This window comes from Phocoena phocoena, chromosome 15 (genome assembly GCF_963924675.1).
Source record: "Phocoena phocoena chromosome 15, mPhoPho1.1, whole genome shotgun sequence".
In the NCBI taxonomy this organism is placed as follows: Eukaryota; Metazoa; Chordata; class Mammalia; order Artiodactyla; family Phocoenidae; genus Phocoena; species Phocoena phocoena.
In genome coordinates this window covers 30,853,728-30,877,460 of record NC_089233.1, presented here as the reverse complement: position 1 = coordinate 30,877,460, position 23,733 = coordinate 30,853,728, and the positions used below count along the sequence as shown (strand labels likewise).

Genomic DNA, 23,733 nt, shown 5'->3' with positions numbered 1-23,733 from the left:
GAAAAACTTTTTCTTAAGCTTAAATGGGATGAATCAGAGGCAAAAACAACCCCCCCCCCCCGCCAGAAAACCTCATTATAAACGAATAGGTTCCCCAGGCCTATTTGCAGGGAGAGCAGAAATCTCCCTCAACTTCCACGTCACTCACTGAGTTATAATTTTTATAGAAAATTTTATTCAACATACAACATTTTCCAGCAAAAAGGCAATATACAGGAAGAGTCGGTGTACACTGCTGCTACAGAAACAAACGAAAAATACTGGAAAAGGATGAAAAAAAGTGTCATCTGCTGATTCTATTTTACTGCACTCAAAACTAGACACGCAGCTGGCGTCAGCTCCAAAGGAAAAGGCCGGACTGAAAGAAAACTACACACAATGAATATCAACATCAGTGAAAGTCACTTAGATTCACCCGACAAAATGCCACCTCCTCCCAGTGGTAAATTGTACATGTTCATTCATTAAATATACAATTTCAATTTTCCTTTTTTTTTCTTTTTTCTTTAGCTTTTTTATACAAAGTCAACAGCTTGCTAACACCAGTGGGCATGCCCTCTTTGCTAAAAGGCCCTCCTTTCTTGGTTCCGCCTGTTCCGTTTTAAGGAGACAAGTCTGTTTATAATTTTTTCACCTGCTCGAACGAACTCTTGAGATCATTAGGTTTGCCGAGAGGCAGCATAGTACACCTTAATTGTATTGAACAGCGTTTTCAATTTAATAAAAAGACCCCCGAAGTGTCTGTCAGGCCTGTATTCAGTGCATCCACTCTGCAAACGGGCTGCAGGACAGCGGTGGCTGACGGAAGGGAGACGAGTTTATTAAAAAGACCCAGGCAGCTGGGGAGACCGAGGAAGGGGCGACAATACACGAGTGAAGGAAAGAGCGCTATTTATTAGGTTGTGAGTTTCTCTGTTTCGCCTTTACAGATGCACAAAAAGTCATTGAAAAGTATAATTGAGGGAAAGACGTCAGACGAGCCTAAACAGAAGACTTACTAGCTGTGGGGCTGGCGGCCGGGCCCCGGGGCGGGGACAGCCGAGCCTGTCCAGCGCCGCGCCGCACCCACCGGCCGTCCCCCGACACGCTGACAGCGCCTTGCATCGTGGTTACCATAAAATAACTCTCACTGGCATCCAAGCTTTATAAAAACACCTTCATTTTGCTCAAAAAGGGCATCAATAGATACAGAGAAGCCACACTGAACAGCCTCAACAAAATAAAATTAACACCAGCAGCAAATCCTCTTGCTGAAGACTTGGGACAGCGCTCGCACACCAGAGTTCTTGGCTGTTGTTAAAGGGCACACCCACCGCGGTCCGCCTCGCCCACCCGCCAGGGGAGGAAGTCAGTTATGGATTTTAATCGCCTTTTCCAGGTATGTGTAGCGACTCCTCTTTGGGGCTTTGTTGAAGTGGTCGAGCCCTAGCCAAGGCCGAGGATGAGACATGTTACCTGGCGGGGAGAGAAAGCAACTGAGACCACAGAGCCCAGGCTTGGGCCCCTGGAGCGAGTGCACCCCACCCCCAACCGAGGTCTCAGGGCTCCCAAGGGCAGCACCGTCTCCCCTAGGACCTTAGTTTTCTCGGCCATTGTGTGATGCCTGCCAAGTTCATCGGTCACAGGCTGCCGTTCCTCCCTGTTCTACAGATGAGGAAAACAAGGCCGACTCTCCCAGCTGGAGAAATACGAGGGCCGCCACTCGAACCCAGGGCTGCCGGCCTCCCGGCCCCTTACTACTTGCTTCTTCCCTGTGGGAGGGCTCTTACCAGGCTGAGGTTCAAAGTCTTTCAAGTTTACTTCATACTCATCTTCATTTATGTACTGGTGTCGGCCCATCATCACAATGGCAAATTTAAACTGAGAGACAAAAATCGAAAACGCCATTCATTCCAAATACTAGCAAAACTCACACGTCTGGCAAAAAAAAGTCAAGACTTTAGCATCCCGCCCGACAAATTACTCGCAAGTATCCAAGAAGTGCGTACCTTTTCAAACTCCTTTTCCTGGATGTCTAGCAGACTCTGAATCCGCTTCATCACTTCTCTGAAATGCTCGCCCTGCGACGACAAAGGGCGCATGTGCTCACAAAGCTCATGCCCTCCTGTGCCGCCGCCTCAGGGAAGGAGCCCCACTGAGCAACGCTAACCCAGAGCGCGAGGGCCCAGGTCCCGACCCGAGACACTCCGTCTCTTAGCAGAAGGACGCCTCACCTGGTGTATCCTCAGCAAGAACGGGATCCCGAATGTCCCAAACACCTCTTTGTGGAAATGTGCCACTGTGATCAGCATCTCATTTTCCTTATCTATGTCTACCTGGTCCAAAGGTATTTCCTGGGGACACACATTTTTAACACAAGGGGTTGAGAAATTCAGTTAATGCAAACACAGTGTCACATTTTAATTCTTAATTCTGACTCACTCCTCCAACAAGGGAAGCTAGGTCAGATTTTTGCCAAAATGTCATGTTTGGGGCTTGTTAGAATAATTAAGAGTTTAGAGCCAGGAGAAATAGCTAAGCTTTAAAGAAAACTCTGGGGACTTCCCTGGTGGCACAGTGGTTAAGAATCCACCTGCCAATGCAGGGGACACCGGTTAGAGCCCTGGCCCGGGAAGATCCCACATGCCACGGAGCAACTAAGCCCACGTGCCACAACTACTGAAGCCTGCGCGCCTAGAGCCCATGATCTGCAACAAGAGAAGCCACCGCAATGAGAAGCCCACGCACCGCAACAAAGAGTAGCCCCCACTCGCAACCAGAGAAAGCCCGCACGCAGCAACAAAGACCCAACACAGCCAAAAATAAAAATAAATTTATATATTAAAAAAAAAAGAATCCGCCTGCCCATGCAGGGGACATGGGTTCTATCCCTGGTCCAGGAAGATCCCACATGCTGTGGAGCAACCAAGCCTGTGAGCCGCAACTACTGAGCCTGCGCTCTAGAGCCCATGAGCCACAACTACTGAGCCTGCGTGCCTAGAGCCCATGAGCCACAACTACTGAGCCTGCGCGCCTAGAGCCCGTGCTCCACAACAAGAGAAGCCACCGCGATGAGAAGCCCGCGCACCACAACGAAGACCCAACGCGGCCAAAAATAAATAGATAAATATTTTAAAAAAGAAAACTTTTTTTTAAAAAAAACTATTTATTTATTTATTTGGCTACATTAGGTTTCTGTTGTGTCACGTGGGATCCTTAGTTGCGGCATGTGGGATCTAGTTTCTTGACCAGGGATCGAACCCGGGCCCCCTGCATTGGGAAGGTGGACCCTTAGCCACCAGACCACCTGGGGAGTCCCAAAACTCTGGGCTTTAAGAGACCAAATAACGAGTTGTTCCAGTTACTGTGGAAATCTCAGCAGTTTTAAAATAAACAGGGACCCAGTTTCTGACTAGATGTGCTTGATGATCCATACTTAAAATTAATTTCTAAGGACAAATAAGTGAGATATCTGGAGTAGTAGAGAGTAGAAGGGTGGCTGCCGGAAGCTGGGGCGAGAGTCTCAGCGGAGCAGATGGATGGCGGTGAGGAATGTTCAACAACAGGAATGTGCTCACACTACTGAACAGTACATTTTAGGTTAGGTCTATTTTATCATAATAAAACATTCAATTTTTCAAAATCTGGCAGAATTATATTAACCTCAGGGGTCACTTCATCTACCGGCACACAAACACAACGACAGCCACCGCCAGGAGCCGCCGTGCTGCCTGAATAAGCTGCGGGCTGCCGCCCCACCTGCCGGGGCTCAGGAGCCCTTCCTCCCTGGTGCAGCCAGAGGGACGCTCACCTCTATTCGAAACGTTCGACTTGTCGCAGGAGATAAACATTCTAGGAGTTCGTCTTCTTGATGCACACCAATAATTTTGTAGCTTACGATTTCTAGCAGCCTGTGCAAAACAGGGAAGAGTGTGAACTATATACATTCATGTAAAAAAAACTTTCTAGGGCCTCCCTGGTGGTGCAGTAGTTGAGAGTCCGCCTGCCGATGCAGGGGACACGGGTTCGTGCCCCGGTCCGGGAATATCCCACGTGCTGCAGAGTGGCTGGGTCCGTGAGCCACGGCCACTGAGCCTGTGCGTCCGGAGCCTGTGCTCCGCAATGGGAGAGGCCACGGCAGTGAGAGGCTCACGTACCATAAAAAAACTTTCCAGAAAACTATTCGTCTGTCATTTTATTACAAAGCTATGAAGATTCGCTTGTCTTCTTATGAAGATTTGAAATGCAAAAGCAGGTATCCTTGGGGAGCATACAGAACACTGGCCAGGGACCCCCTCGGAGCATGTGTAAATCTTTCTTGCTATGGTTCCAAACTGGGCAGGGCTTGTGAAATGTTTCTCACTCTTTAGATAACGAAGGCCTCATTCTTTTATTAATTTTGTAAAGAAAACATTCCGGGAACCAAGTAGCCCCAAAGGCTGTTCCATCCTACGAGCTGAGTGTAAGACAAGGTGATAAGACTAGCACCTGACTCTGAAATAAAAACTGAACATCAAATCTGGGGCTTCTTTCTGCAGCTTGAACACTGGCGAAAACAGATGAGAAGTGACCAGATTTCTCAGACACAGTCAAGGCCCACGTTTTCCAGCTTCAGCTGATCAGTTTGCTTGAATCACTCTTCCTCTGCTTGGATTTTCTACCTGAATCTCCCTTTTGCACTACTGCTAATTAATATCCAGAGACACAGGGAGGGAAGACGGGCAAAAGAAAAGGATTAAATGTGAAGTATTTATATAAAGTGTTGCAAAGTATGGGCTGAAAGATGAGCATGGCAACTACTGCGGGGGGGGGGGGGGGGCGGGGGCGGGGGCGGGGGCGGGCGGGGGGCACTGCGCAAGTACAGGGCTGGGCCAGGGCTGCCCCTGCCTCCACCTTCAGGATTTGGGAAATACTCGCCTAAGTTTCCCTGATGCCTTCTCGCCGAGTTCCACAGCCTTTTTACATTCCTCTAACAGGTCCCGGACACACCCGTGCTTGTCTGGATATAGTGTTATTTCCTAAGAAACGACAAGATGAAGGCTATACAGGAAACAAGACACACGCGGGGCCTGCTCGGGCCCCTCCCCGCCGACCATCACTCAGACCACCTGTCCAAGGCTGGCAGCCGCCCCACACCGCAGGGAGTCTAAGAAATGCCATTTTGAGGCAAAAAGCTCGCCATTCACAGGACAGCTTCTCAGGAATTTCTCCCCCCCCGAAAGGTCACTAAGAGGCTGTCCAATTCTCAGCATGGTGAGACAGAGGACAAGGACCAGGGTGGACTGTGTCATTTCAGCCTGACAGCTGCACACGGGTGACAACATGGATGGCACATGTCCCAGATTTCCTCTCAATACCGGTAGAGCTAGACAGGTGAACGACTTGGGTGTCTGAGTAGGTACAGACTTTTCCAGAAGAACCACTTGATGTGAGGCTGTGTCGTCTGCAAAGGGCCCAGCGGAGCTGCCACCGGCTCCGAGGCCAAGCAGCAAGGTCCCAATCAGTCGGAAAGGGTCTCCCTGACACTGTCACTCTGCCTGAAGCCTCAGAGGTGGCGGCAGGGGCTGGGTGGACAGAGCTCCTCCCCCCACCGGGGTTCTCAAACTCTCGAGCCGAGCCGCTAACACACGCTACCGCTTAGGGAGCTTTCTTTGGTGGTTTTAGTTTTCAGGGTCTGGAGAAGAGATACAATACACAAGATGCAATAAAAATAAACACTCATACCATAGAAAAGACTCACCTCTTCCCTAAATTGGCTGTTTAACCATATACACTTAAAACTTCGCCTGTTCTCAAAGTCCGTGATTTTCATCTTAAGCTATTAAGAAAAGAGAGACTCATTTTAGATTCTCTTCCACAGAAACCCGAGCCTTCTCCTTATTACCCACGGTTACATTAATTTGGACTCATACCTGCTGATAGTAAAGTTTCTTAGGTTGTCTAGGCTTGAAGAACTGTAGAAGATCTCTTAAAGTACCTTCATAATTATGTCTAAGAGGATTACCTGGGCCATCCCTATAACTACACAAGAAAACAGCATATAAATAAAAGACTTGTTTATTTGCCTAAAACAAATATCCGTGAGTGAGCATAAAAGCAAACCTCTGGCCTGACACCTGGACTTGAAATTTGGACTCTGACTACTCCTGTCCCCAGGTCCTAAGTCCCTGCGTCTGTCACACCTGAACACTCTCTGCAAGGGTGACATGGCACACAGAAGCCGGGCCGGGCCAGGCCTAGCCAGACACACATGGGAGGGAGGTGTGTGGATGAGGTCTCTAAAGTAAGCCTGGCTTCAGATGAGGCTGCCAATTATTCTGACATCTTGGAGTAGCGTGGTCAAGATGTGAGTGGTGACAATTCTATATCTGAAACTAAGCAAGAAATGGCATGTCAGGTGAGGTGGCCGGCTACTTATTACATTAGTTCAGAGATGTCTGGATGAACTATGGAGCACATGCAGTCAAGACCAAACACTGGGCATCTGTGAGTGTGGCTCACCCTTGAGACTTGAAGAACTGGAGCAGCATCGGGTCGGTGTTGAGCCTCTGAGCAACTGTCTTTGCCACCTGGGGAGGGAGGGCCAGAGTCAGGGAGCAAGGTTCACATCCGGTGAACAAACTGCAACTTGCTGATACACTTTATCACTGATCATTTGCTGAGTGTTCTTAAAGAAACCTGTTATAAGCAGCCTGAATTTAAATGCCTGGAAAGTTACCATCTAACAGGAATAAACTATATTCCTTAGTACATCACCACAGGAACAGCGTATCTGAGGAAGAAAACCTTTTAAAGTGTTTTTCACTTTCATTGGGGAGGTCTGTCTGTAGATTTATTTCCTGAAGGCTTTTTTTAATGGTTCACACTTGGCATGTTATAACTGAAGCAAAGCTGCTGTTAAAACTATGATCTCTGAAACCAACTGATGCTAGGGGTCAAGAGGATTTCGAAGAGCAAGAAGACAGGGCAGTGGGTGGGGGTAGGCGAGTGAGGGGAAAAGAGCTTCCGATCCCCCGGCAACATCAACACCAACCCACTTGCATCAAGAACTTCCTCAGACAGTGGACTGCAACCCCTCCTCCAGAACCAAACCCATTACACAGCCTCATCAGCAAGCTTTGTAAAAAAGAACTGGGTCTCTCTGATATGGAATCTGAAGGGAAAAGAGCATTTCATCAAATACCTGAAAATAATTCATTCTATTTGATAATGTAACCACAAATCCAGGATCATTGGGGATTGTTTTATCACAGAAAATCACGTCGACACGGTGGTAGAGATCTCTGAAATATTCCTTTGCAGTGGGTAATTCACTGTTATCATTTTCGGGGTCATCCCTGGGGGGAAAAACACAGACAAAGTCCAGGCCAGGGTTCAGGCATCACCTCCCAAGTAACAGTGATGCTGAGCAGTGTGGATCTAAACTCAGGCTAGCATTTCCCGATGCTGGGAGCCTGCCCGGCTATCAAGCAAAGGCGATTGTGGACAGAGGTGTGCGCTGAGCCATGCACAGGGCTGGCTGCTTTCCGTTCCCGATCTCGCTCCCGAAACAGAACAGTGCCCTCTCGTTCCGCAGACAAGGGAAAGGACTCAGGATGCACTGCGGGGCCCACCCTGCTGGCTCTGCTGAGTCTACTCCCCGACCGGGACTTGATAGGTTATCACTTCCCTGCAAAGGCTGCAGGACCGCGTCGCCGCTATAATGTTTATTGCCTGGCCCTTAAACGAGAGGTCTGCCACCCCTGCTCTTGGCCACCGGGCCCTGCAGCCTCCCTGTGGTCAGTGTTCAGGGCTGCCCTGCCCTGGCAAAACGGTTTCAAGAGCAAGGAAAGGGCCGAGTGCGTCATCAGGCTGCCTTCAGACTGCACACCTGCCGGCTTCCACGCAGACAGATTAAAGTGATTACCCAAGTAGGTGCATTCTAAGAATTTCATGTTTTCAAGGAAAGAAAACAATCTTGCCCTTCCCTAAAGACCTCTGCCCTCCCGCTACTAGTTGTCATGCTCGCTGTAGACATTTTTGGGAAATGCATTCAATGAGGAAAATGCTTGCCACCCCTAATTCCAAAACCCAGAGAAGGCCAACTGCTGTCAACATTCTGTCAATGTCAAACAAAACGTGACTCAGGGTCTCTTCTGATATTAGTACAAAGAGATAACTTCAAAAAGTACGTACTTCTGAAACACTATAATGTCACCATCCATTAGCTCATCGAGGGCTTTATCAAGAGACACGTCATAGTCCTGAATTCTCTCTGTTAAATTCGGTTTAACTTCCTACAGTAAAAGAAAGGACATGGTTACAACGCAACATCTGTCCAATGTTTAATACGGCCACACACTGTATGTATTTTCTCTATACCCAATTCCAACAGCCCTACAATTTTGAGTAAATAGTAGGAAATACTAGTAATAAGGATATAATAATCACTGACCCTAAAGAGGGAAACATCAGAAACGTACCGAGAGGATTCTGACTCAAGATCACCCGAGGCCCCATTTAGCTGTGGTCTTGACACAACAAATGCAGGGCTAGCAAAACATGCAGAAGTCGTCCTCCCCAAACCACTAACCATGTGCTGATTACAGAAAAATAAGGATCCAAACCTCATAGAGGATAAGACTAGTATCTTGGATAAATCCTGCTCTGTCACACATAACTGGCAGCAAGTCACCTAGGTTCAAGAAAAATGAAGAATTCAGAGCTGTGATACACTGAGACTTTGGCACAATCAACTCAGAAGGTGACTGCTGCCAGACTTACGTATTTTACAGGATATTGGTGTATAGATATGCCCACAGTAATTCAAGCTCCGTGTTTTGGGATCGTACATCTTCAAAAATAACATCACATCATCTACAAGGTTAAATAAACAGGCTTCGTTAGGATCTTCTGGTCAGTGCCATGTTAATAAATAGCAACGGAAACGACAACTCAGGGCACCTGAAAGTTACCGTGTGCAATGGAGCTTGTTAAGAGGCTGATCCTAGGTCTGAGGCATCATTTCTAACCTCAAACCCATGGGAAACACTGCATTTGAAGCAGGAAAGATGAGAATGCGTGCAGAGAATTTAGGAAACCTAGTTTTAAGACCTGGTCCTCACTAGCAGTGTTTTACCATCGAAGTATCGTTAAAGGTTGTGTCTGAGTCTCTGCCGGAGAAGTGACCACTTGAAGTAATACAAATAAGCAATCTTGGACCTACCTGTTTTGTAAATGAAGTTGCGCTGGAAGACAGTTCTTTTACCTAATCTCTGTAGCTGCTTAGTAGCTACAATAGCAGACCGAGGCGGTATGGCCCACAAAGCATGAAATATTCACTATCTGGCCCTTGACAGCAACCCCTGCTCTACACCATCTGTCAAGTATATACAAGACCAGCGTGATTAGAAAAATGTGGAATGTGCTGGACTCCACGCTGCTGCCACCTTCTCACCTGCCAGGACGCTACAACCCACAGTCGGTTTGATTTGACTTCATCAAGAAGCCTTGAACACGGTGGATGTTTTGCGAGCATTTTGGGGATTAACAAGATTTCTTTGCAAGGGAAGAACACTTAACCCTGTGTGTTTAGAACGACACTCCGGGAATAAAACTCCACTCTCTGGAGGTGCTGGGCTGGGGGAGGAGGCACTCACGATCTTTATCAAACTTGGGTAACGTTGCTCCACTAGCAGCCAGCTCCGGATCAACTGTTTCCAGGAATATTGTCCAAGGGTTTTCATTATCACTGAGTTCAATCATCTATTCCCAAAAGAGATGCTGAGCTTAGAAGATTTTAATGGCTAAGTGAGAGTGAAAAACTATATTCAAGTACTGAAGACAAGATCCAACTCTATGTGACTGGACCGAGGGGGATACCGCAGGGCACACAGTGCCTGCCGCGCACACCCAGACCAGACCAGACCGCCACACTCACCGTCTTGCTGCCGTCGGCCTCGTTATCCAGCATGGCCGGTCGTTTGGTGCCATTGCTCCTCGCCTGCATGGGCCACAGTCGAATCTGATCTTGAGGAAATCCCTGGAAATAATTAGTTAAATTAGTTGAAGCAAAATCAGCTTATATTTTAATTCAACATCAAGGAAATGATTCTATGATTATAAGGGGAAAAAAATCATGACTACAGCTCTCCCTGCTGGTGTGGGCAACAGTGACCTGGCCTTCGGGATCTCTGGTACCCCGGAAGTTCAAGCCCATTTTACCAAGGGGGAGGCAGGCGGAGGAGGGGGAAATTAGGGGAGATGCCAGAGGGCACAACCCGGAAGGGAAGGAACTCTGGTCCCAAGCTCACTCTCAGGTGGTGTCTGGACACAGTGCCTGCCTCCAAGGGCACGATCCTCCAGGGTCCAGTTATGGAAAAGGAGAGAGAACTATCAACAGGAGGACGGGCGCTCACCATGGTCTGAGAGAGGTTCTGGACAAACTCAGCAAGCGAGGAGTTTTTCAACACTTTGAACACAGTGTATTTCACTTTTTCTTCATCGTACATATCATTTCCTTGATGGCCACAAAACTGGTCCTCTGCAACAATCTGCAAATAGGGATGAAAATGCAGAATGGAGTTTACACCACTAACACACAAAAGAGAACCAGGTCAGGCTGATCGAAACCAAGGTTCAAATGCTAAAACTAAAAACAACTAGTGTTGGGCTTCCCTGGTGGCGCAGCGGCAGAGAGTCCGCCTGCCGATGCAGGGGACACGGGTTCATGCCCCGGTCCGGGAAGATCCCACATGCCGCGGAGCGGCTGGGCCCGTGAGCCGTGGCCGCTGAGCCTGCGCGTCCGGAGCCTGTGCTCCGCAACAGGAGAGGCCACAACAGTGAGAGGCCCGCGTACCGCAAAACAAAACAAAACAAACGAACAACTAGTCTTTTGCTTTGATGAACCTTCTACAGAAGACCCAAGCAGAAAAGCACCAAAATGACCAAGAACTAAATCAGGTACGAATATTTGGAAACCCTACATATTTCCATGCAGCCATTCTAAACTCATCCATAAACATCAACTAGAAATCCATCTGGATGGTGATCCCCAAACATGATAAAGCCAGGATGCACATGTACCTTTTTCTCCAGGTAGTCTATCAACTTGTTAGAACAAATGCCTGTTTTCCTAACTGCAACTAAATCATGAACCAAAACCACCTGGCAGTTCACCCCCCACCCCCACCCCCCCAGCTGCCAGAGCTCTCCCTGCCAGGCCTCATCTGGGTTCTGCTCGCCCTTCCTTCTCTGGTCCCCTGCATGCTTTATAAACACTAAGACACTGCTGCTCTGGCAGCCTGAGTACCTCTCACATCTAAGCCCATATCCTGAACTGGAAAGAACATTCCCAACGGTCAGGCAACTGGCCTGCAGTTCCTCAGTCGCACGCTCAGGGGGCTGCCCAGACAAGTCGCCGACGCCCTGGCCTGCGAAGCAGCTTCGTGCCTGCCCAGAGGCTGACCTGCACTTGCATGTAGAGATGGGCTTCCTGCCGCTCCTTCCGCTTCTGAGCCTCGATCCTTTTCTCTTCTTGCAATCGTTCCACCAACTGCTGAGGGATATCATGGTCGGTGACAGCTTGTAAAACCTCACCTGCAGGACAAACGCATCTTCCTTCACCTCTGTGCACTACGTCATCGCAAATAAAGCCACCCTGGGTCCACATCCAAACCCACAACCCCAATCCAGCTGCTTCCAGATGCTGCTGTAAGGCAGCATAAGCAGGCAAGTGTCTGGACAGGTGGCTCCAGCTTAGGTCCACTGTAACGTGGTATAAAATGCCCCAGCGGGCGAGGCTCAGGGCCCAGCCGCGAGCTCGGCACAGCCAGGGCACGACACACCCGCTCCACTCACTGAGCTTCGACTCCCGGATGTAAACCAGCATGTAGGCGTTGGTGCAGTGCCGCACGGAGAGGTCGTCGTCGTGGCCCCCGTAGTTGTGCTCGATGGCCTCCTCTTTCGTACACCTGGACACCACGTCATCGTCAAACTTACACCACTGCAACGGGGAGCAGCAGAGATACGGCGCTTTGAGGAGCACACAAAGTAAAAGGCAGCATTCTCCGAAAATACATGACCTGCCTCAGGTGACCCTCACAAAACTCGCCAGCACTTCTGCCGTCCTCATCCCACATTCTGGAGAAATTGCTAATATCCGTCCATGGGCAATTTCTGTGATGTACTCAAATATCCTAAGCCTCAGCGCTTAGGCTCCATCTCTGTCCACTGTGGATGGAGTCGTTTTAAATGGCACTAACCCTACAGTTACAGGTTCCGCATCTGGTGCCACGAGGGCCCCGCCTTCAAATCCCCTCGGCATGAGCTGGACGGGCTCCACCTCGGCTCTGTTCCTCACTGGCCCTGTGGCGCTGGACACAGACCCCAAGACCCTCATCTGCTCCTCCTGGTGAAGATCACGTGATGGGATCCACGTGAACCAGGCAGAGACTGCGCATTACATCGCGCGGGGGCACGCGCAATAACACACAACCAATGCGGGCCCGTGAGTGCGGGCCACAGACGATTATTCTAAGTGGAAACTAAGTGCCTCATGTTAGATGTAAAGGGATCCTATAAGGTCCAACGTTCAATACTAATAACGGGATGTATATATCAAGTACAATCATAATTTACCAACCACCTTTAAAAGTATCAGGAACATACAGACACAGAGGCCAAGAAGGGATCCTTCACTATCAAGGCCAAGTCTGAAGCTGAGCGTAACTGAATCCCCTACACAGCATCACGTCCACCCTACCTCCTCCCCAGCACTTACTTTGCCATCCCCTTTAGGGTTTAGATAAACCACATAATGTCCACCATGATTATCTCCACTATGAACCAGGACTGCATGAAGAATATAATTTGCAGGGTCTTTAGGATCCGTTTTTTGCAAAAATTCATCAAGTGGTAGCTGTTCGGGGAACTCAAACCTATTTAAAATAAAAACATTTTAAGAGAAATCCAGGTTTCATTTACTCCTAAAATACTTCACCTTTAGGCTTTATTCCTTGTTAGATCTTCTAATTCATTGGCTCCTCTTTACTTGGAAAGGGCAGCTCCCACTCATCACAACAAATTATTCACACGTCAACAAAATCTGAAGCTTGATTTGAGAAAAATACCTATAAAGCACTGACACACCTAACGGAATTTTAAATTCCAGGATATTACATAAGTCAGTTTTTGTGACAAAAACACACTGACTTTTCTAGGCTGTGGATATTTCCGAATGTTGTCGTGAACGGGGGCGGCAGGGGGTGCTTGAGAGGCAGGAAGAGCGTGAGGTGGGTGCACAAGGACCGTGGTGCTGAGCAGAGCACGAGCCTGGGTGTGGAGGGGCAGCTGCCACCCAGCACGGCCCTTGGGAACTCAGGCCCGGCACTGCCAAGTGTTTTGAATGCCAGATGCCAGAAATCTGGACTTTTATGTGAAATCTCACGATCTGAAAAAATGTTGGCAACTAATTCCAATAAAAATAGAAAGAAAACCAAGGTGAGGACCCAACAAAGCACACCAGCAGGTTGGGCCTAGCTTGCAGGCTGCTCGTCTGTGAGGTCTGCTGTCTCAAGAGACCCCACGGAAAAGGGCAAGAACAGACGAGCAGGCCCGGCTGGTGGCAGGTGATATGATCGAGTCACTCTCCGCCGAGTTTCAGGGGTGACTGACCAACCTCTAGGAGGCTGGTTATTGTCAGGCTGTACCCCCTGACCAAGGAGTACAAAGTTACTGCTCCAACTAATCAGGGTACAAGTTCTGTCTCCTGAACCAGACAAAGCAGTGTGTGGTAGCAACCTTTTAACTGGTACTTTAAGGATCTATAAAACACCTGGAATGGGGGCCACACCCACCTATGCCAGCATTCCTGAGGAATCTAGCTCACTCTATAAGCCTATACCAACTGAGAGATAACATACTGGAGAATCCTATGTAAACCAGTAGAGTAATAACAGCAAATGCCACTTCTGGGGAAAGCCAAGCCTGTGCAGCAGGAAGTACCCTCTCCCCCACAGACTTCAGCCTGCCACAGTGTAGACAGAGGGGCTCCCTGAGGAGGAGATACGGAGGAAGCAGCCCCTGAAATTATCCCTTCAAAAGCACAGTTCTTGGGACACCTCGGCAGAGAGGAAATCTAAATACATCAGAGATGAGACCGAAAACAGAAAAACTAGACAAAGCACTGAGACTAACCCCCTAAATCAGGATGATGGGTAAATCTTAACTCTCACATCCCACTCTAGATTACCTATCGTTGATCTTGATATTTTGGTCCGTCTGAGGGTCATACATAAATCGCATCAGTTGCAGGTGTAACACTGGTGGCAACGTTAGGAATTTCACACCTTTCTCTGCTTCCTGAACATTGAAAAAGAAGCACAGGTTTAGTTTACCTCTACTTATTTCTCGAAGCAACAAAAGCAACAGCATTTCACAGCAAGGGTGGAACACGTTGGGAACTTCTGGTAGGGAGATGGGCACAGGGTGCCTTTAAAATGTTCTGTGTGGGGGATTTCCTCTTAGTTTGCATTATACTCTATCTTGATGTCCAGCGACAGGGGAACAGTGAAGTAAATTACAGCTCAGTCACTTGTTGCCCTATTAACACAGTCATTAAACACTACGAAAATTCTGGAGAAACACGGGAAAATCAAACGGAAAAGCAGAGGATTATGATTATGTGAATGAGGTGTGCCTATGGACACCAGAACAGAATAAGACGAGCACGGTCTGGGTTGGGAGAACTGCCTGTGACCGCCGTCCTTCCCCGTGAGCTCGGTCAGTGCTAACTGTTCACTCCTGCTTCTGAAGACCCCTCCGACTCGGTATCAGCAAGGCCCTCTGACCACCGTCACAGCCTCTGCCCAGGCGTCACCAGCCTCTGGGGCAAAGGACAGCCCCCAGCAAGGCCTCTGGGGGAGAGGCCCAGCCTCACTCCTCCACCCACCTCAGCCAGCTGAGTCCTCACTCAAATAAGCCTTCTCCAAAGCCAGTCACCACCAGGCCATTGGCGGCCCTCAGCACGGCTGTATTTCCTGTCTGGCCCTTCCTTCGGAGCTGTAAACCTTATTTCCAACGCTGGCTAGAACACACCCACCTGGAGGAACTGGTGTCCTAGGTGGCAATGTTCTCTGTTGTACATTAGCATGGTTAAGGAAACTGGGTAGTTCTGGGAAGAAAAACAAAAACCCAGGAACCTACTGCCACACAAAGGAATGGCACGGTTTTAGTACAACTTGAAATAATAATAGAAGAATCCTGTTTCTCAGCCACTGTCCATTGAGAGTCTGATTCTAAAATACATTTTGTTCACCCAGAGCCAAAAATATCCAGTGTGGATAAGGGCAATTCTGTGAGTTGACTCAAGTGTTTCCTAAGCAAACCAGTGGCATGTTTGCCAAGTAACTTACTGATCTACAAATCAGTGGCCTGACCAAGCAGGAGGACAGCAGGTCTGTGACCCACGGCAAAATGGGCTCACCAGCACCGTGAATTATAAATGTGCGAGCTTGGTAAACCCAGGATGGTCCGAAAAAAATCATAAATTAGTTGAGCCAGTGAGTCAAGGTTATGAGGCTGCAAGACAGACCTGGAGGGCTGGACCCGTGAGGATGCTGCTGACCCCCCAAGCAGCCTGACCAGGCCACAGTCCGGGCCCCTCTATCTGACCATGCACTGCCGCTTGTTTACAACACTCATTGTTCTGCCAGAGTTCCTGCGGGGCCTTGTGGAAAACAAGCAGGGACACCAAGTATGGAACAAATAACAGAAAATGCACTCCTCGTTCTGGAAGTCAGGATCCTCAGAAAACTGACACTCCACTGGGGCGGTGGGGGAGCAAAGCACCACCACCAGCCAAAACCAGAGTCCCAGTGACTAAGCAGTTCTATCTGTGACTAGGAGAAACTGAGGGAAGCTCTGGCACAGACACCAGTGAAGTAAGGGGCAGAGTTGTGGATGGAATTGGGGGGGTGGGGGTGGAGTACACGTGTCGGGTGATGGTTCTGCCTCTGGTAGCCAGGAGGCACAACACCTTCCCCACTCCTGCCTGTCTACACCAGCAACACGATCAGAGCTCTCTAACACAACGTCCAGACTGAGAAATAAAATCCTTCTGCGTTCTAAACACCAGCGGCATGTGAAAAGATACAAGTGAATGTTTAGTTCACAGTTAAGCAAAAGATCTGAAAACAAAGTTGAAAGATACAGCGGGACACTAGCACACAATATCTCCAAGTTACCTGCAAGCCATGCTCCCCGGCATCGTATTTATTGTCACCGTCTAGTTGTTCTACTGCCACGTAATCCACAAATGATTCAAATACTTTCAAGAGAGAAAGAGAAAAAAGTCAGCTGAAGTTATCACTAAAGCTTTGATTATAACATAGTCAATCAATCAATTCAGGCACACCAGGGAGGAATGTAAATAACTGTAGCTGTGAGCACAGGTCTGCAACTTCACTGATCCAGCAAAAGGTGTGAACTCTTAAGGCCACTGAGGGTGTTACATGATAACATGGAGTCAATGTTTTTAATAAACTTAAGTAATGTTAAAGTACAAATTTTAACCCAAACACTTATTCTAAAGTCGGTGCAGAAAGAGAGCAGGCATGTGGGAGGCTGAGGTGGGGGAAGAGGGAGAGTTTGGAAGGGGACACGGGCTTCTGCTGTGAGAGGGAGTAAGAGCGGAGGCTCCTGTGCACAGCACGGGGACACGGCTGATAACGCTGCCACGTGTAAGTCAAGTTCATTGACCAGAAGGCAGTCATGCTATCACAATACCTGAGCATACCAAATAACCATGATGAACACTTTAAACACCTTACGATCCTGTCACTTAAACCACAATAAAGCTGAAAAGGAAGAAGGAAGAATCCATCCAAGGATGATAGCCAATGGACCAGGAGGTAGAGTCTAGAAAGAGGTCTACACAGATGCGAAGGGCTCACTGCTGACAAAGGGGCAGCAGAGCACCTTTGGTCCACTCTGACCGTAAGCAGAAAGAAACTATTCTGGGTGGACTGTAAATAAACAGAAAAGAGAAAAAAGTAACAGATAAGAGAATTATCTTAAGACTTCAGGGCAGGTGTTCTCAAGACACAAAAAGCAAAGATTGATACCCTGGATTTCACTACAGTTATGACATTCTGTTAACCAAACGGGCGCACTGCAAGAGTGAAAAGGCAAGCCCCACGCTGGCGGAGAGCCCGAAACCCAGGCGAGCAGCAGCGAACACAGCCCGTGAAGAACTCGCGCGTTGTGGCCGTGAGGGAGTAACAGGAAGCGCACTCCCTCCCTTGCACTGGGCTCCATTACAAGGCCAACAACCGTATTCACACGCGGGACAACAGGCAGGACAGGACGTGGCCACTGAGAGCCCTCCAATGCCCCAGCTCACTGCGTGGACCTTCCAGGCTGCAGCGCAGGGCAGAGAAACCCCAACGGGCCCCAGAGTCTCCCTGAGACAGGGTGGGGATTTCAGGGGCCCGAGGCAGTGGCCACGTGCAGGACGGAGGGCCCCGGGGAGAGCCACGCAGGAGAGCCCCGGCGACGTGAGAGGCTCCTTCTGGTCTTGAAGGAATCAGCTATCTCCAAATAACGAAATGTGCCCCAGAACAAAGGGTAAGAATATCCAATACCCAACAGGATAAAAATCACAACAGCTGGCATCCAATAAAAGATGGCATCCAATAAAAGATGGCATCCAATAAAAGATGACCAATAAAAGAAGCTGGAACTCACAGCCAGAGAAGGAAAGTGAATCGATGGAGACAGATCCAGAAATCACGGAATTATTGGACCAGGACATCAAGTTATTACGAACTACATTCCATATGTTCAGGAAGACACCCAAATTGCCAATAAGCATTCGAAAAGGTAAAATCTCCCCGACTTCCAGGGCAATGCAAATTGAACTCAAGATAGCACCATTCTCCCACCAAAATGCCAGTCTGACGACTGACGGCTCTGGAGTGGATGTGGAACAACTGCTCGCACCCTACTGGTGGAGCAGAAATGGATAAACTGCTGTATCTGCTAAGCTCGACATATACACACAGGCCCTACGAGCCAGCATTCCACTCACCGTAAATGCACCAGGGGCGGACACAAGACCGGCCAACAAGCCTCACACCTACCAGCCTCACACTGAAAACAACCCGAACACCCATCAAGGAAAGAATGGTTTCAAACATTTGTGTTATATTCCTGAAGTGGAATACTATAAAGCCATGAAAATGACCCATTACTGCTGCTCAATATAAGGATGAAGTGCATGGAGGCATCGCTGAGAAAAAGAAAAGAGAGAACAAGACACATACCCTACACGATGCCATCTACGTAAATAAATACCACAAAACACGCAAAAGTAACCAAGGAAAGAATGTCAGCAGGCCAAACACTGGTTTCCTGTGAGGAGGGGGAGGCAGTGACCAGGAAGGGCCACCATCTTGCTTTGCAAATGTTCTGTTTCTTGACCTGGGTGGGGTCACCAGACTGTGTTCACTCAGTACCTTCACCATTTGGGCAATTTTCTCTACACTATATTTCAATAAAAACCACTGTGTCAATGAAGCATTACACCAAACCAAATAATGAAAAGGTGGTGGTGCCATTATGTACACAGAACTTACTATTTTTCTTTCCTTTTATACTTAGCTGGATATCATAATAATCTTCTCTTCTATCAGATCGGTAGTCTACTTCTTTACACTGGATATATGACTACAAATAAGGAAAATAAGATGGCTTAAGCATTAACCGTCAAAACATTAGCATGTTTAAAATCTTTAAAAATCACTCTTTAAAACTGGTTATCACATACCACCATCTTGCCTCTGAATAATTTAGGTATGGTGCCTTCTACACACGTGCCTTTCATCTTATTTTCCACATTATCAAGCAACTGGAAGAGAAAGTTTTGGCTTTCAGAAAATGTTATGCTTAATTAACATACAGTAATTTGAAACGTGACTAGGAAATTTCAATGGTCAAAGAAATTCTAGACTATAAATATTATGACCTTTAGCATGCAATTATCAAAAACATACAAAAATCTTCTTCCTTGGTTGGATATTTACAAAAATATCTACATGCAACAGTTGAGATTAACCCTCTACTATACAGCCTTTGGAATGAATTAGTAATCTGTAGTGCCTTTAGAAGCATTTTTTATATTCATTTTACCTCTGTGGAAAAGCATGTAAATTGAGCACTAAACTTAACTCGTATTGGTCCACACCAAGAGATTAATGAGGTTGAGCCTGTCAACAGGATTGACTGGTTTGTCCATGGATATTTAATGAACTGGATTCAATCCAGCTAGTGCTGCAAAAAAGAAAACACACCTTGCCCAGCCAATCACCTTGAATAGCCATTCCATGTTGTGTGTGAGTGTGAGTGTGTGTGTGTGTGTGTGTATGTGTGTATTTCTTTCATCACAACTGGAAGAGTGCGCGTCTGCTAGTGACTAGAGATGGTCTGGGGGAAGATCCCCCACACAGGTCTGCCTCAACCAGAAGTTCTGTGCCAAGGCGGGGTCTGGGTCTTGTGCTACAGAGTAAGAACAGAAGTCACTATTCTAAAGTGAAGTGGGATCATCAGGACAGCTACTCAAGCCAATCTGTTGTTTCTTGGATTAATAACTCTGGTAATTATGCCAATTTAACACATTAAAAGTACACTACCTATACTATTCAAATTTAATTTTCCCTCACACTTCCCTATCGAATAATTTTTCAGTCTTTCTGGTTTTAAACTAGATACATGCTGTCTTTTCTTTCTAGCCTAGTTCTGGTCCTGAACAAAGATGGGCATAACTGGAATGATAGTGACTGAAGTAGGTCTGAGGTTTTACTTGGTAACAACTTCTGACAGTGCTTCAAAATATGAAATGTAAGTAGTAAACAATTACGGCTGAAAACTCACCACTCGACAGAGCTCTTGAACATCATGCTGCATGAAGCTATCTAACGTTTCCCACCTTAGAGAGAGAAGATGAATTTATATTTAAACTTCCAGATTTCAAACAAGAGTAAATTAACAAGCAACTCAGACTAAAAAACCAAACCATGTAATTAGTCATTATTCTTAAATTTTTATGAAGATTATAATTCAAAGACAAACTGAATTTTATCCAGACACCAAAATGTTCACAACTTTATACTGTTCTGAACATCTTACTGTAAGGGGAGGTCGTGTTTGCAAGTAAATGTACAGAAACTTGGAGACCATATGTTATCCTTTCCTTGACAGGTAAACCTAAGTGGTGAACTGCTTCTCAAGCAAAATTCTAAAAGCCTCCATTTCCAAAGAGGTCAAACAAAGGACACTGATAAAATGCCCTGACATACTCAAGTGCCTGAGCTCTGCTCTCAACCCTTCCCCGTCCACTAGCTCAGCCCTCGAGCAGCAGAATGGACAGGTCTCCCAACACATACCCGAACGACTTGGTCAGCTTCTTTGTTCCTACGGGCTTATCACTGTGCTGTAATTCATAGAACACTCTTTGCAATGCTAAAGGGACGCTTTTGGATGAATCGTCGCCCTCTGTCGGCATCATGTACACAGCCTAAAAGAATTGATTCAGAAATAAAAATGGAATTTTATGTGAAAGTATCATTTCTAACACCACAATGATGAAGGCAGTTGGGTAGGGCTTTTAACTATCCCCCCCCCAAAGGGTCAAAAGGTCTTTTAAAAATCAAGACAGTGAAAAAAGAATTTAAAAAATTACTTAAGGCTCACCATCCAATGAGAACCACTTCTATTTCATACTTCTTAGAGCAGAGCAACATTTTTTAACTTAACGTGACTTTGAACAAAAGAGTTGATGAAACTTCAATGCTACTGCAATTAACCACACTCAAGTATCCCCAAGATATCATCCTATCTTGGTAATTAACGCTGCCTGGAAGAATGGTGCGAAAAGGACACGCCAGCAGACCAGCCAATGGTCCCCCCAACACCAGGAGTGTGTGCTGCCTGTGCTGCTCCCCTGCTTGCACGGCATTCCTAAAGGGCAAGTAACTATCCTCCGTTAGATTTTATAATTTTTAGAAGTTTTAGCTATAGTAAGTGAAAAATTAAGATTCCTGACCAGGAGTTTTTCAACTAATCAATTTTAATATAAAACTTTTCAAATGTTGCTGCTAATGACTTTCATATTTTTAAAAAAAGCTTTTATTATTTCTAGCCCAATAAAGTTAGGTTTGTCGGCTGTGGTAAACTTTTCATCACCTAAGTTAGCTTCACAAGCGTCCGAACACTGAGGAATAGAGCTATGTATAAGCATAAAGCAGGGGCCTCCCTGGAGACGCGGCAAGAGACAAGTCTGGTGACGGGGCTTTGCTTGCCCCTTAATACTTGAGAGAAAAGGGTGGGTGGAAGGTTGAGGGAGAGAAACACCATCCATTTACCTTTCGCAGTTGGTTTGTGAAAAATAAAGTCTGCAGCAGGCTGTTCATGTAACAAGTCGCTCCCTGATTCTTTAAACCGACATAGCCCGTGTGCTTCTTTGAATCCCACCTACAAGATCAGTTTGAGGTTGAGGGAAAACTGCACAGGACACCTCCTTGCTTCTGCAACGTGTGTGGGCGAGGGGACTGGGGGCCGGCACCTCACTGCTCTGCACCACCACCTCCTTCCCACCATCCTGACACGGGGTGACGATGTCCGAGCACCCGCCTCCAAGTGAATAACTCGTTGCCAGGCTGGCAGTTATCACACGGCTCCCTCCGGCAGTCACCAGTTTTGTCTGCTCAAGCACGTGGGCCAGTGCGAACTCAGCCCGGCACCGGAGAGGCGGCCTCCGCGCTGTCTGCTGACAGCAGCAGTGCCATCCTTTACCCAGAGCAGCACTCTCAGAGAGGAGTTCAAGTCTATTTCTATCAAACTGAGTCCCAGTGTGGCTCCCTCACACACACATCGGGTCACACGTGTAGTCAGCACAAGGCGGGACGGAAACAGCCGAAACCCCTCTTTTCTGTAGCGTCCCGTACACAGAGAAGGACAGGCATGCATACCGGCAGGTTCAGAGCTCAATTCCAAGAGCCGTTTCCCTTTACTCTGTTATACAGGTGGTTGGTTAGGAGAGAGAACAGTCTGTGCCCTCTCGCCCCCAACAGTTAACAGGAAGCAAAACAGCCCTCCCCAGCGCCATCCCTCCCCTTCTGTGCACGGTGCAAATGCGTGACCAGTGCTAGACATTTACTGTGAGTTCAGGCCAGCAGGACTCTGATGCCGGGGGTAAGAGGTTTTTGTAAGACTGAAACAAGATACCTGTTTTGATTGGTAAGTCTGAAAAACCCAATCTACTTTCTTAGTCAAAAGATGTATCATAAGCATAGGGGGAATGTTTTCTAAAGGAGGGGGAAAAACCCCACAAAAAGTTTAACTAGAAATACCACCTTTTTACCCCCCACTCCTGGTATCTGAATACAATTCAAGGGTATGTTTCAAAAAGGCTACTCAAGAAAAGCCTGATTCCTCTGATATCAGCCCAATGAATATGAAAACTAATCTTATTTGTTTTAAAATTTCCCAGGGCCACATGCAGGCCACCTTAGCCAGGACCTGGACTGAATGACTGCCCTTCTGGGCTGTTGGCTGCCCATCCCACCCGGGTCAGCCTACGCACTCATGCCAGAGGAGGGCCACGTGGGAAGAGAAAAAAAAACAGGAAGAGACAGGGGCGCCTACACTTGACTCCTTCCCACCTAGACTGCACTTTATTTCTTCGCTCCTTGGCCTTAAGAGTCCTGCTTGTCTACAACCTGATCCCAAGGCACCATCTCAGCCCTCTTCACACTCTCCTAGTGCCCCGCCCACCTCAAACTTCCCTGCCAGGTGTCCTTACTCACACCCTTCTCCCCACCTCCAATTCCCCGGTCGTTCCTTATCAATCAAGGACATCCTCAAGGACATCCGACACATTCTTCAAGGCCGACACCGTGCTCTTGCCCACAGACTGCCTGGACCCAGGGACGGAACCCTCTCCTCCCAGCGCCATCCACACCACAAAATAACAGCACATCTGCTGCTGCAGTTACTGCCGTCAACTCCTCTGCCCGAGTGGTCTTGGAGGTTCTTTGAGGACAGAAAACCATGGCTGCCTTGTTCAACATAATTATATTCCTAGAGCCCAGCAGAGTGTTTGGCACATAGAAACTGCTCAATAAATCCGCCACACAAAGGCATGAACGTGAAGCTGGCACACGTGCGTTGATCTGGTCTGTGTGCCAAGGGATGAGCACACAGAGGGTGCTTATCTGCTGTATATATGCACCTCTGCTCCTTTCACTAGAACTCACAACATCTCTTAATAGCATCCAATTAAAGGAAAACTTACGCAACTCCATGGGGGGCATCCGCCTGTACAAAGACTTCAAAAGTAACTTTGTCATCATCTATAAATCCTTTCTCAGGATCAGTCACTTCCTATAAAAAAAATAAGAATATCCAACTTGCATAAGAACCCGCAAATGCTCACTTCATTCCAAACAATTACCCTGTACTTAATCGATTAAAATACTACTTTTTCAAAACACCTAAATTGTGCTTCTAGTTTTGCAGCGCTTTGGCTTGTTTTAAATAATGTTCTCTGAATGAAAACAGCAAAAGCTTGGATGTCTCCTGGAGGAATGGGAGGTGTCAGGGGCTCAGCATCCACTCATTAGGCAGGGTCTGGGGAGGCTGCGGAGAACCCACACTAGAGAGCTGAGCAGGGCGTTCCTAAGTCCTACTGGCTTCCACCTCTGCAAAAGCAGCCCAAAC

At 47.5% G+C, this 23,733-nt stretch overlaps 1 protein-coding gene across 2 annotated transcripts in view; it reads right to left on the bottom strand.

Moving 5' to 3' along the window:
• Positions 1-505: 505 nt before the first annotated feature.
• USP7 (ubiquitin specific peptidase 7) overlaps positions 506-23,733 on the bottom strand; it is a 56,477-nt gene continuing 33,249 nt past the window's right edge. For both annotated transcript variants that reach the window (XM_065893530.1, XM_065893531.1), the window contains exons 5-31: positions 23,309-23,397; positions 21,378-21,486; positions 20,400-20,530; positions 19,888-19,942; positions 18,785-18,865; positions 18,594-18,684; positions 16,203-16,285; positions 14,210-14,319; positions 12,740-12,896; positions 11,818-11,962; positions 11,426-11,556; positions 10,377-10,511; positions 9,899-10,000; positions 9,618-9,723; positions 8,743-8,835; positions 8,586-8,653; positions 8,155-8,255; positions 7,163-7,316; positions 6,481-6,548; positions 5,892-6,000; positions 5,720-5,797; positions 4,897-4,997; positions 3,791-3,890; positions 2,214-2,333; positions 1,989-2,060; positions 1,770-1,860; positions 506-1,455 (exon numbers count right to left, since the gene is read on the bottom strand). In XM_065893530.1, the coding sequence (XP_065749602.1) occupies positions 1,349-1,455; positions 1,770-1,860; positions 1,989-2,060; positions 2,214-2,333; positions 3,791-3,890; positions 4,897-4,997; positions 5,720-5,797; positions 5,892-6,000; positions 6,481-6,548; positions 7,163-7,316; positions 8,155-8,255; positions 8,586-8,653; positions 8,743-8,835; positions 9,618-9,723; positions 9,899-10,000; positions 10,377-10,511; positions 11,426-11,556; positions 11,818-11,962; positions 12,740-12,896; positions 14,210-14,319; positions 16,203-16,285; positions 18,594-18,684; positions 18,785-18,865; positions 19,888-19,942; positions 20,400-20,530; positions 21,378-21,486; positions 23,309-23,397 (2,787 nt within the window). In that variant the 3' untranslated portion in view covers positions 506-1,348. The remainder of the gene's footprint in view (positions 1,456-1,769; positions 1,861-1,988; positions 2,061-2,213; positions 2,334-3,790; positions 3,891-4,896; positions 4,998-5,719; positions 5,798-5,891; positions 6,001-6,480; positions 6,549-7,162; positions 7,317-8,154; positions 8,256-8,585; positions 8,654-8,742; positions 8,836-9,617; positions 9,724-9,898; positions 10,001-10,376; positions 10,512-11,425; positions 11,557-11,817; positions 11,963-12,739; positions 12,897-14,209; positions 14,320-16,202; positions 16,286-18,593; positions 18,685-18,784; positions 18,866-19,887; positions 19,943-20,399; positions 20,531-21,377; positions 21,487-23,308; positions 23,398-23,733) is intronic.